Consider the following 12,051-nt stretch of genomic DNA (forward strand, 5'->3'; position numbering starts at 1 on the left):
AGAACAAGAACAGTTACCCTTGTCAAATCCTGGACATTACCTGTGTGTTTAGGGTTCATTAGGGTTATCTGTGCTTGTGAATTGACAAAAGAAAGTAATCTGGTTCACATGGGCAGGTCTGGGGAAAGAACTGCTGTTTCCCTGACTGTCAACCAAGATTCCTGTGATGGTCTTTGCAGGCACTTGGCACAGTTATGTAGTAAGGGCTAAATTCTGCTTTACTCTTAAGACGTAGGTTCAACTTCTTTATGAAGAATAAATATTTTCTTCAATTTTGCTACTTTATGTTTTCTACATAGAATAATTTTTGGGAAATTTGCTACTGTGATAATTAATTGATCCATGAGTTAATGTTAATTAGGGAATAGCATTTAATTCTTTTTTGTTACAAGTCATGATAATTAAAATTTCTAAATGAAATTTGGAGTTGGACATTAGTACACTAAATAGCTATGAGGGTTGCTTTATTGTTTAAAAAAAAAAATCACAGGACTGAAAAATGTCTTGATACAGATTCAAATTGATCTGTTGAGAAACACAAGCAAAAATGATGCTGTTGGGGAATGGCCATGATGTTGGAAATATAATTATACTATGTAAGTGAAAGATTGTTTTATACCACAGACCGAGGATATTGGTTAAGATTCATACATTCTGATACTCATTGAAGTGAGTTAATTCCATACAAAGTTTTCTGCTGTGTGGGTAACCCATTTTGTGGGGTAGTGGTATTTGGTTCAGGTAGTTTTCTGTGTTGCTTGTTCAGCATTTATTGAGATGGTGTACAATATTCCTTTTAAGATTTTTCAAAAAGTATAGTAAGAACTGTTGAGTCTCTTCAGAAAATGCAGAATTGGACTGAATTGAGGTTAATGGTTGCTCATGGAAGGTGAAGCCTTTAGGGTAATACAGCAGGTGAGTAGGTCACAGTGTTCAAGAGCAGCTCTATTTGATTTGCAATTAGAGTGTAGAAGTGTAAGTTATACAACTAGGAGTGAAACCCAGAGTTAGTTTTGTTTCATAATGTTTGAATGTTCAGACATTTTTTTTTTATTATTATTAATAAAAGATACACCAACAAAGAGATTGATATCCTACGCCAGGTGTTAGAATTAGAAACAGTCGTAATAAAATGGAATTAATTTTTGGCTGTTGAAGAAAAGCCTGACTGATTTGCTGTGTTTCTCCTGGCTGTGTGAAATCTTTCACAGTGCTGAGAATTTGTTGGTGAAAGGATTATTATTTTTATTATTATTATTTAAAGCCTCCGTGAGCACACATATGCACTAACAGACCATTTCTGAAGCAAAGGTCCCTCACTTTACTTTTCTTGGCAAATTAATCCAGAAAGATTTTTAACAGATTTCACATCTCTTTAAAGAATTTTTTTTTCTTAAATTGTAGTGTAACCAGCATCTCGATTAAATGCAAACTTGCTGTGAAATTTGTAGTCTTTTTACTCTTTTTCTTTTTTTAAACAGTTACTCAGTTCCTATAGGTCTGCACGTTTTAGTCCAACTGAATCAGTTACATTGTAGTGCACAGAAGTTTGTCATGTTTAACTTGTGCTATTTACCTTTTTTTTTTCCCTGTAGGTATATTCGAATTGTTGGGACCCACAACACAGTGAACAAAGTTTTCCATATTGTGGCATTTGAATGCATGTTCACAAACAAATCCTTTACTCTTGAGAAAGGTCTGATAGGTAAGAGATGAAACTATTTTCCTTTTACATGAACTGTTGCAAATGCTTGTCTTTTAAAGCTGACCATCACTGCACTCTTGCTCCTGTTTCCACACAGAAATCTCTAATTTGAGTTAAACAATGCTGTAAGCATAGAATTAGTTGGGCAATCCTTGTAACTTCTTTGAAATTCCAGTTTTGTGGATTAATTAATGATGCTGCAGGAATGCTGAAGTTCAAATTAAATCAACTGCTGCTGACAAAGCTACTGGTAATTGAGTCACTCTGTGCTGACAGTCTAATTTTTCGTTGCATGTCATAGTATGGTTGCTCTTTCCTCCCACTCAGTTAGCCCAAATTCTTTTACAAGAATGGAGTAACCAGAGCTATTTATTGCAGTGAAGATGGATTTGGGCATTTAGGGACTCTTATACAGCCTAGTTTCAACTGCTGAAAGTAAACTCTCATGTGTTGATTTTCCCCCAAAGAGTCATAGACATGCTTAGCCGTGGCAGAACGTTGTATTGGCTACTATTATTCTCAGAACACCATGTTGATGGAACTCTGTTAGCTCTGGACATCTCATATAATACTGATTTAAGTACCTTGACATTACTTAAGGTAGAAATCCCCAGCAGACCAACACTACTGAATGATAAAATATGTCACAGTAATATCTAATACCAATTTTTTTTAATAGTTCAGAGTGGCTTGTGTGCTTTCTTCCATTTATACTCATGGAATTCAGATCCTGAAGTTTATTGGAAAGAGTATTATGTGCCTTTTAGTATTTGTCTAGATGGGATTTTACCCAGTTTATTAATTCTGGCATGAAATTGAGAATTTCAGCAAAATTCTCAGAGTTCATGCTGATTTGAAATATATATATTTAAAGTATGCACCTACAACAGATGGAAAGGAAAACAGTTTTCAAAATAGGATGAGACATGTTTATTTTTTTTCCTGAGAAAACTCTAATATTTACCTGTGAAAAACTGAGGTACAACTCTTTTCAGCCTGTTCCCTATGCATTATAAAAAGGCATTGAACGGTTACACTTGATCTCATGATGTTTGATGTGAAATTTCATAATGTTTCTTTGGAAGCATAGAACGAAGTAGCCTGGCAAATCACACTTTACTGGTTTTTGTTATGTAGCCCCAAATTGCATAAGCTGTCCAATAATGCAGATCAAATCAATCCTCTTTGTTTTAGGCAGTTTGCAAGTAGCATTGCATCGCAAGTAGCATTGCAATTGCTACTGACAAGAAAATAGAATAAGCAGTAAGGAAGAACTGTGTTAAAAGAAAACATCTACCTTCAGTAAGCTTGTTAGCAGAGAAACAAAGTATTTGAAGTTTATTAAAATTTTTAAGTTAAATTTCATATTTAGCACTGCCATATGTGAATTTTTAAAAACTTCAGACAAAATCAGTTACTGTGTGCAAATACCTGTTGCATATGTATGGATTTGATATCAGATTATCAAACTTAATTAGCAAATGGCTAATTTAGGACTCAAATAACATATTTGCTTTCCTTTTTTTTGTATTAACACAAAGTTTGTTTGTTTGTAACAGTAGGCAAGGCAGTGAATCCATGCATGTTTGTAGAAGTGTACTTGTACTGTAATTGACTCATTCTTCATAGACTCAGTTATATTTCCTGGTTGAGTGATCATTTTGGTGAGATGAGCTATTGATCTGCTTTAGCATTTCATAATTTTCAGAGGTAATCTAGGGTATGGAGACTTCATATGGCTTTATTAAAATTTCTCAATTTTTGAAAACATTTTTGTGGTTACAGAGTCTTACTGGTAAATAGGGTTTGGACAGCATACTACTATCCATTGGTATGAGTGGGAATCGGTGGAACTACGCTGTTGTTCAGTGTGGGTCATAAGCTGTTATATGTGGAAGTCATTTGAAGTGACCAACAATAAGGAAAGAGAGGCCTGTAGGTCTCTCACAGCTTTTTATATTTAAGGGGTGGTAGTCAATACAATTAATAGAAAATTAAAAGTAAGAATTTAGTGAGTAGTTAATTGAAAGCAGGATGTGGGCTGTCCTCCAGTTGTAAATGAGGCAGCAACAGTTGGATACATGACCCTGAAGAATTTATGGTGAGAAAGGTAGAAATTAGAAGAGTTAGGGGTTAGTTGAGAGCAGTCCAGTTGTGAAAGAATGCAGGGGCATAATGACTGTTCCACCAGAATTTATGGCTATCAGTATTGCCTATTCAAAAATATTCTCAACAACTTTGATCCAGCAAAGTAACCTTATATCCATTTAATGCTTTGTTTTCCATACCTCTGATGATTACCATCAGGTACCATATTGTCTGGCTCCTGTGATCAAGCAGACTGTCCAAGGTCCACTTCTGTAAAAACTCTGTAGAACTACCAGTGGTGTAGTTAGCACAGATTTATTTTATTGCTGTGATGAGAATTTTTAATGTTTATTTCTGTTTCTACAATTATGGGCTAGGGTAAAGTGAACTGAAAGCAGTTAGGAAAGTTCCACGAAATATATGAAAGTATAGTATTCAGAGTAGGTTGCTTTTAAGCTTGACTCAGTATAGAAGCTTTCATCTTCAACCCTTGAAAAGCAGTTCATTGGGTTCATTGCTTATCCCATATGATATTAAATATGGTATTAAATTAGGTTAGAACAAATACAGCTGCTGTTTCTATAAGCTGTTTTATTAAAAAAACGAAATATTGGTCAGCCCTTGAAGGCCATATGGCCCTTTTCAGAAAGACTTTGTGACCCTTACTTGTACCAAAACAACACTGAAGATAATACGCAGAGACTTTGCTGTTTGAAAACTCATTCCAAAGAAATAAGGCCTCTGAGGTATTTGTTTAGGGATCTTATGTGGAGACTTCAGAGTAATTTTTTTTTTTTTTTGAAAGCTATCCAACTTGATCAGAAAGCTGTAGGCAAAGAGGGTAATTTTTCAGCCATATTATTACTGATACATAGTATTTATGTAATGGCTGTCACTGTACAGTGACGATTAGAAGGCTGGTAAACAAATAATAAAAATGAAGTGCTGTTTCATGATAACAATTTTGTTGTTGTGTTTTTGCATACAAGGTTTTAATGAAAAATTATTAACTTGATATATTACATTTAAAAGTTAATGTGGAAGATGATTTATGCGGTTACTTTACACAATACTGGATATGGTATCAACATGACTCAGTCGTAGCTGAGTAGTAGTTTTGAAGTAAAAGTAGCAGAAAATTCTCTTTCTAGCACTGTGTGGTGTTTTAGTGTTGGTTTATGCTTTGCTGTCTCGTGGAATGAGGCAAGTGACAGAAATGAATTCAATCACATGAAATTATTCCCTAATGCAGATGTTAGGGTTGAGTTGTAATTTTCTATTTGGCATAGTATTATCTCTAAATGTGTGAGTTAACAGTTTTACATATTAAATTCATGATATTGGCATGACTTTAATTTAACAAGGATGTAAATATTTTTTAATCTCGAAATCATAGTGCTTGCTTTTAATAACTTCTACTTCTAACATTTTGAATGGTCTTTAGACACTAATATTTAATCTGGAATGCAAAACAAAAGAATGTTTTCACAAGCAAGAGACATACTCCTTTGGAGGTAAAAGCAGTACTTGGTGTGTTGTGATGTGTGTCTGCCCAGTGGCAAGAAGTTAGAACAGCTTCTGTGCAATACCTACTTTGGTTTCTGGGGTTTTTTCCCCACCTAAATATAGGAAACAATTCATCTTTTCTGCCTCAAAGGGAAAAATTTGATAACCTCACTTAGTCCTTTAATCACTATTCAGTGCTGAGGGACAGTCAAGGACTATGTGGGTGTGTGAGTTTGACCAACCTACTGGCCAATTTTGAGCCTGGCTAAGGTCATAGGAAGTGCAATATGGGTGGCTTGTACATGAAGTAGTGTTTGTCTGTAGTCTGTCTCAGTCTATCAGACTGTTTTCGAACTTCTGCATTACAGATGAAAGGGAGAACAGTGAATAATGACTGAAAAGCAGAAGATGGATATAAAGCAATGGAATGTCCTTGGTCACCCTTTGGGGAATGCTGTTCAGCACTTACGAATCACTGTAAACCTTCTTTTTTGTGCTGTACAATGCCTCAGGAGAACTTGTTTTAAAAGGGAAAAAATACGAATAAACATTCACTTGTCTTTGGCAGTTATTTGAAACAAAACAAAAGTAAAGTAAATGTGTAACAGAGAGAAACCAGTCATATCAGTTTCCTAGTGTGTGGTTCAGCTCTGTAAAAGATTGCTTTGTCTCTCTCTAAGGAAGCAGTGAGAGATGCTATTTTTGTGTCTAGTTTAATGTTGACTCCACACAAAGCTATCATATTTTGGTTTTTTCTCTTTTAAAAAGGTTAACATTCTTCCAAAATGATGCAGGCTTACCCAGCAGTGTAAGTCAGCTCTGCTACAAGCATAGCCTTAGGAAATTATGAAAATTTGAAGATGATCTAAATACTGCAGGGATTTTTTTTCCCCTCTTTCTACAAGGACAGTCACGTGATTGGTTTAGTTACTGGTATCTGTTTTTCAACAGAGTTCTGTTCATATGGTTCCAGTTCCTTTTTTTTTTTACTTTTTCTTTTCTTTCTATTTTCAGTGCTGCAACAAGGGATATGTACTTCCTAAAACAATTGTTATTTCTGAAAGCCTTCTTCAGGCATAATGTTTAATGAAAGAGCCCTGTAGCAGCGTATTGGTTGGGAATTAAAAGTATGGCCAGTTTAATGACTTGAATGCTTTTCTTCTAATTTATTGGATCAGAAATCATGAGCTCTAGCAGATATCATGTGAAAAATCATCCTTCTCTGAAGTTTTTTCAAATCCATAGACAAATATTAATGGGGTCTTCTTTTCCAGATAAATATGGCTTGCAGAAAGCATTTCACTGAAACAGGTGGAAATGCTTGTTGATATTTGTTTGAAGTTGATATTTCCTAAGCTCTTGATTTCTTGATTAAGGATTCAGATTAAATGTAGCAATTCCATCAGTGAGTTTCAGCTCAAGAAAATAAAAACAAGTGTGTAGAAGGAGAGACTGGACTTTGTGACAATAATTTTAATTAACTGAAAAGTCTGTAGATTTCATATTTTATTCTACTGTGTAGCAAATAAACAAAAGCAAATTCATGAACTGAATAAAGATTAGACTTAACAAATCTTTTGGCATGTGGAAAATAATGACAGCAAAATGCCCAATATCCTTTTATTCAAAACAATATGATCAAACCCTGAAATACTTGCATCTTTAATTATTATTTTTGTTTAGTATCAACCTTGTATTTTCTAGCCATCACTTTCTTGTGAGAAAATTTATACCAGCTTACTAGATGTTCAGGTGGAGAAGGAATGCAGTTTCACAGTTAAATACAAAGCAATTGAATGCTGTACATTTAACAGATATCATCATGAGAGGAAAATCACTTCTTCATATTAACTAAAACAGAAAATTATTCATTCCGGTATAATTTTTTGTTCCTAATTTCTTCAAAGTGATGATTTTGTAAGTTTCCAAATAGAATTGAGTAAAATGAACAGTTGTGTTGCCGTTATGATCCAGTTATTAAAATTATTAGAAATGCCTCTACCCAAATTTAGGTGCAAACAAGACCAGATGCCAAAGTCAATATTATGAGTTTTATTTAATGGTAAATGTGAGGCAGAGAAAGAGAGATAGAAAGAAATAGGAAAACGGAGGCAGGGGAAGAAAAAAAACAGAGAGAGATTAAAATAGAAAAAGTATCACCACTGTGGAACCCAGCAGTGTCCCATCGGTCCAGTCCTTCTGCTCTTTATGGTGATGAGGGTCCTGGAAAACATAGCCTCTAATGGATTAATACATGTTCAGGAGATGCCCAGGCACCTCCCCTGAGGGTGGGGAAGAAGCTTTGCAGTCTTTTGGGACAGGCACTGGATTTGTTGCCTTACTTGGTTCACGTGCAGTCCTCTGGTGGTAGAGAAGGCCTCAGGAATAGTTGGGGGTGGCTTTGGGGGTCTTTGATGGTTTATGACCCCTTATCAGCTGCCTTTCATGTGAGTGTCCCTTGTGTACATGGTCTTCCCAGAACAGGGGCGTTTACTCCTTCGGTTTGGTGTGGAGAGATTTCACCATCACACCCCCAAAACCCTTCTCCACCACCCCCTGAGACCAGCTAGGGCTGATTCTTAACACAAATAAATTCTTCTTTCCTGAGCCTGGTTTACTTCTCCTCAGACTTGAGATGACTAGACAGCAGTCTTAGCTCAAGTCCCCAGTCACAGTCCAAATTCCAGTCAGGAGACATTGGGAGGGGAGGGTGCTTGGTGGTCACAGACAGGCAGTTGCTTCTTTGCAGTTTGACAAAAAGTCTTTCTAGGATTTTGATGATGTTCAAGACATTACTGACATTTCAGCCTATCACAGTTACAGTGATACTTTAGCTGAGAACCTTTGACTGTTGTCTAGAGTGCAGTATAAATATATTCAACAGTCCATAATACTTTAAATTGCTACCTTCCTATTCTTCTGTTCCTTTCCTAATAAACAGAGGAACAGTAGATCTGCTGTTTCCCTGTTTGGTTTAGTAGTTGTTTTAAGGGTCATTAATGACTGGTTTTTTGAGCTGGTACAGAAACCCACTTCATTCTGTTCCTTCCTGTACTGCAAAAAGTTATTTGAGGATTTTCTGTCATTTCCCCACCTACCCACATTAGCCAATTGATTGTAGTTCAGTTACAGTGGATGGACAGAAAGCAAAAGCTGACCTGTCCAGAATGGGAGATAAAAGGGAATACCCTACGCTCAGATGTGGAAACCAGTTGGCAGCAACTGCATTAAATTTTTTTCTCAGTACTTTAGGGAAAAAAAAATTCCTATGAAAAATCAAGTATGCTAAAAAAAAAAACAAAAAGCTTAAGGAGTGATAAGTAAATATGACTGAGGCTACAACACACTTCTGGTACATTTTATTGTGCAGGATCTCTAAGGACAGTTGAATAACATATCTACCTTATCTTTAAATATAACCAGTATAGATGACCCTTAGGCCATGACTTCAAAATTACAGTCCTCTACAAAAATACTATTACTAACATTAAATATACTGCCAGATGTTCATCGCTCTGTACTCCAGCATAAGACCGGGAGACAAGAAAGTGAGTTTTAATAAATGTTTGCTGCTGCTGTCCTGTAACCTCAATCATCTTTTCCTTTTGTTTGCTTACAGAATGTATATGCTTTACTCACACACATCTTTTCTGTTCCATAAAAGCAAATCAGACTTTTCAGGGCAAAACTGCTGTATGAACAGTGGGGAAAAAAGCAATTTCCATATTTGTAATCTCCTCTTTTGTTTTCTCTTACAATACTGGTTACTGTAAAAGCTGGATAGCTGATGGATTAAAAAAAAAAAAGTAGAAACAAGACTGTTGGTTTTGGCAGTATGTTTTTGTAAACAAGTGACCTAAATTGAAGCAGAAATTCTAATGGGAAAAAGACAGAGAACCAGAAGACTTTAAAATATAGCACAGAGCATAGTCCCCACCAGATGGTATTTTTAATAAATTTATCAAGCAGATATAAGAGATGATAATGAACATTCAAAATAGGGAGTGGCAGACCCCCTAGAGAAAAGAAACAGTATGGCATGTTCTGCACACTTCAATTAGTTTGAGTCACTTTCTAATTAGCTGATGTAGGGAAGACCACAGAATTCTGTTAAAAACACACCAAGACAATTTCTGTGTGGTTGTTAAGAAGTTTGACTAATCAGGGTAACATCTTCATAGGAGGTCATGGATTAGTGCAGAAATCTAGATGTGAGAAGGAGCGAGATGATGCTCAGAGGGCCTGCAGGCAAAATAGTGGATGAACTGAGCTGCACTGCATTCAGTTAATACCTTACATTGCTCGGAGTGTGTCTGGAATATGCCATGGAGCTTCAACATGAACATTGATTTTGACACTTCATCTTTTACTCATTTTTTTTTAATCAAGATTTTAATAGCTTCCTCTTCCTACAAAAAGCAGCCATATGTAGAAAATGCTTTAAAGCCTATATAAAATGGATACTCAAAGAAGTTCCCTTACTCCTGCAGAGGAGGGTAAGAAAAGGAAGTCAAGGCAAACTTTATTTCAATGCTAGTACTTTTAGTTTGCGTTGTTAGTCTTTGTTTTATTCAGATTGTTCCCAGTGAACTACTTCTAATGTCTACCACCTGCTTCCCTACAAGAATCTGGGAATTGTTGAATGCCTCTCTTCAGTAGGGGATATGATAGGGGAATCAAGAGATTTCTGGAATAATAATGTGCTGGGTTTAGTAATTTTTTTATGAGCAAACAGAGATGGTAGTACATTTGATAGCACAGTAGATTTTTCAGAAATGGTTGCTTTTCCACTGCCTTGGATTATTACTTGGCAACAAGCTTGCACTTTTTCCTCCCAGGGTGTGTTTTACAGTGTTTTGTTTCATTGGTGATTGTCCTAAGATTATGCTCCTGACACCGGTAGCCCACTTAAAACACGGAATCCCAGCTCTTTGTGGAAAATTATCTCTTTTTTGCGTGCTGGAGACTCATACAGTAGCTCTGAAGTTTCACATAGCTATGTTTCAGTCATTTTCAGATGTTGTAGTATTTTAATACATATTTTACAGACAGTGATTAAAAGTGTGTGATAAAGTTATCCGTGTACAGCAGGCTTAAAATGGTACGGGTTGTTTGTCCTTTATCAGAGGATGATACACAAAATCTCAGATTCTTTTTTAATACAGCCTGTGCTGAAAGAGTTCTTATTGTCATTTAGATGAACAATCAGTGCTTCTAACATTTTCCCTCCAAAAAACAAAGGCTCAACAGGCAATCTTGATTTTCACATGTTCAGAGGGCATATTTTTCAGCCTCGTTAATTTTAATTTTTTGATTGAGAGAGGGAATAGAGAGAGTTTTAGAAGCTGAGGAGGTTAGCTATAAACTGAGCTTTTTGGGAAAGTGCTGGACGTGATTGGAGCATATAGCTTGGGGCATAAACCCAATAATTTTGGGGGTTTTATATTATCTGTCATCTTGCTGGAAGGTGACATTCAAAAAGCTTAGGATTCTCTCTGAATTACCATTGGAAAGTGCCATAATTGATCAAATGTTAACAAAGGAAAATAATATGTAATTTGAAAAACAAGTGTTGAAGCACTTGTAAAACAGAATACCTCCTTCTTACAGTGTGTTCCCAGAGGAGCTGCTGTTGTCTTGATCTTTGAAATTGCTGAAATTATGTCAAGTTCTAACTATATGATGAATTCTATTTGATTTGAAAGGAGGGAGTAAGCTACTTAGCATGGGATGTAAATCAGATTAAGCAGGGCTGAGTATAAGAAGAGCATTCCTCTCCTTGGAAAGTTTTCTAGAAACCAACACTGAAGTTACATCCTTTGCTAAAGAATAACAATTCTGAACACTACAATTTTTTTATTGCCCAGTGCCTTCTGTTCCTCTGCTTCTAAAAATGCCTAGTAAAAGGTTGTATCACCTTTTATATAATTTGATTTCTAACAGCAGTTTCCAGTCTAGAGTGTTAGATGATGCTGATGCATAGACCACAGTGTTGGATATGTACACTGATTGCAAGAGGGGCTGTAGAATTGAAAGAGTTCATTATAGATATTACAGCATAAGGTAGCAGTTTAACACTGGCCTGTGCAATTAGAATTGTAATCTGCCTTTTTTTTTAATTAAACTCCCTCCTTCCATTTTCCCAGGAATGCTTTTACTAATTTGAAAATTCTTTGAGTTTCCTAACTTGCTTGTTTTCCCTGTAATAATATTCCAGTAACTGCATATCAGGTGAATGAAAGAGGCCAAATTTGATAGTTGCAGTAGTACCTTCAACTTTCTTTGGTATAACAGTACTGCATACTGGCATTTTTTATGGCTGCTTATAGGATAGAAGAAAGAGTTATCCAACAAGGATCTTTGATGACATTAATGGGGAGAGTATAATTCCATCACTCTCTCCTGTAGGGAAATCATTATCCTGTGTTCTGGCCCTCCTTTTTTCAAGAGGATGGGTTTGAAGTAGTTTATTTTATATTCTGTTGGGATATTATGGGGGTTTTTTGTTGCATTCAGTCATACATTTTTCCTGTCTCTTGACTGAATGAGAAATACTTCTGCATTTGCTGTTCCATTGTCTTACAGACCTATTGGTCTCTCCTTTTCTCTTGTAGTCCAGTACAGATATTGAAGGATTTTATAAATATTAAAAAAAAATTAATTTTTTAAGCTTGGGGTGCAATTTCTCATCACAGTCAGGCTGTCACAGGTACCAACAGGTACATGTTGAGAATAGTCTCCTGAGATGTGAG

The 12,051-nt window shown here is 35.8% G+C and overlaps 1 protein-coding gene across 2 annotated transcripts in view; it reads left to right on the forward strand.

Moving 5' to 3' along the window:
• BTBD9 (BTB domain containing 9) overlaps positions 1 to 12,051 on the forward strand; it is a 117,721-nt gene that overhangs the window by 68,301 nt on the left and 37,369 nt on the right. For both annotated transcript variants that reach the window (XM_027641723.1, XM_027641724.1), the window contains exon 8: positions 1,596 to 1,705. In XM_027641723.1, the coding sequence (XP_027497524.1) occupies positions 1,596 to 1,705 (110 nt within the window). The remainder of the gene's footprint in view (positions 1 to 1,595; positions 1,706 to 12,051) is intronic.

The sequence above is a fragment of the Corapipo altera genome, unplaced genomic scaffold (assembly GCF_003945725.1).
Source record: "Corapipo altera isolate COAL_440 unplaced genomic scaffold, ASM394572v1 48b, whole genome shotgun sequence".
Lineage (NCBI taxonomy): Eukaryota > Metazoa > Chordata > Aves > Passeriformes > Pipridae > Corapipo > Corapipo altera.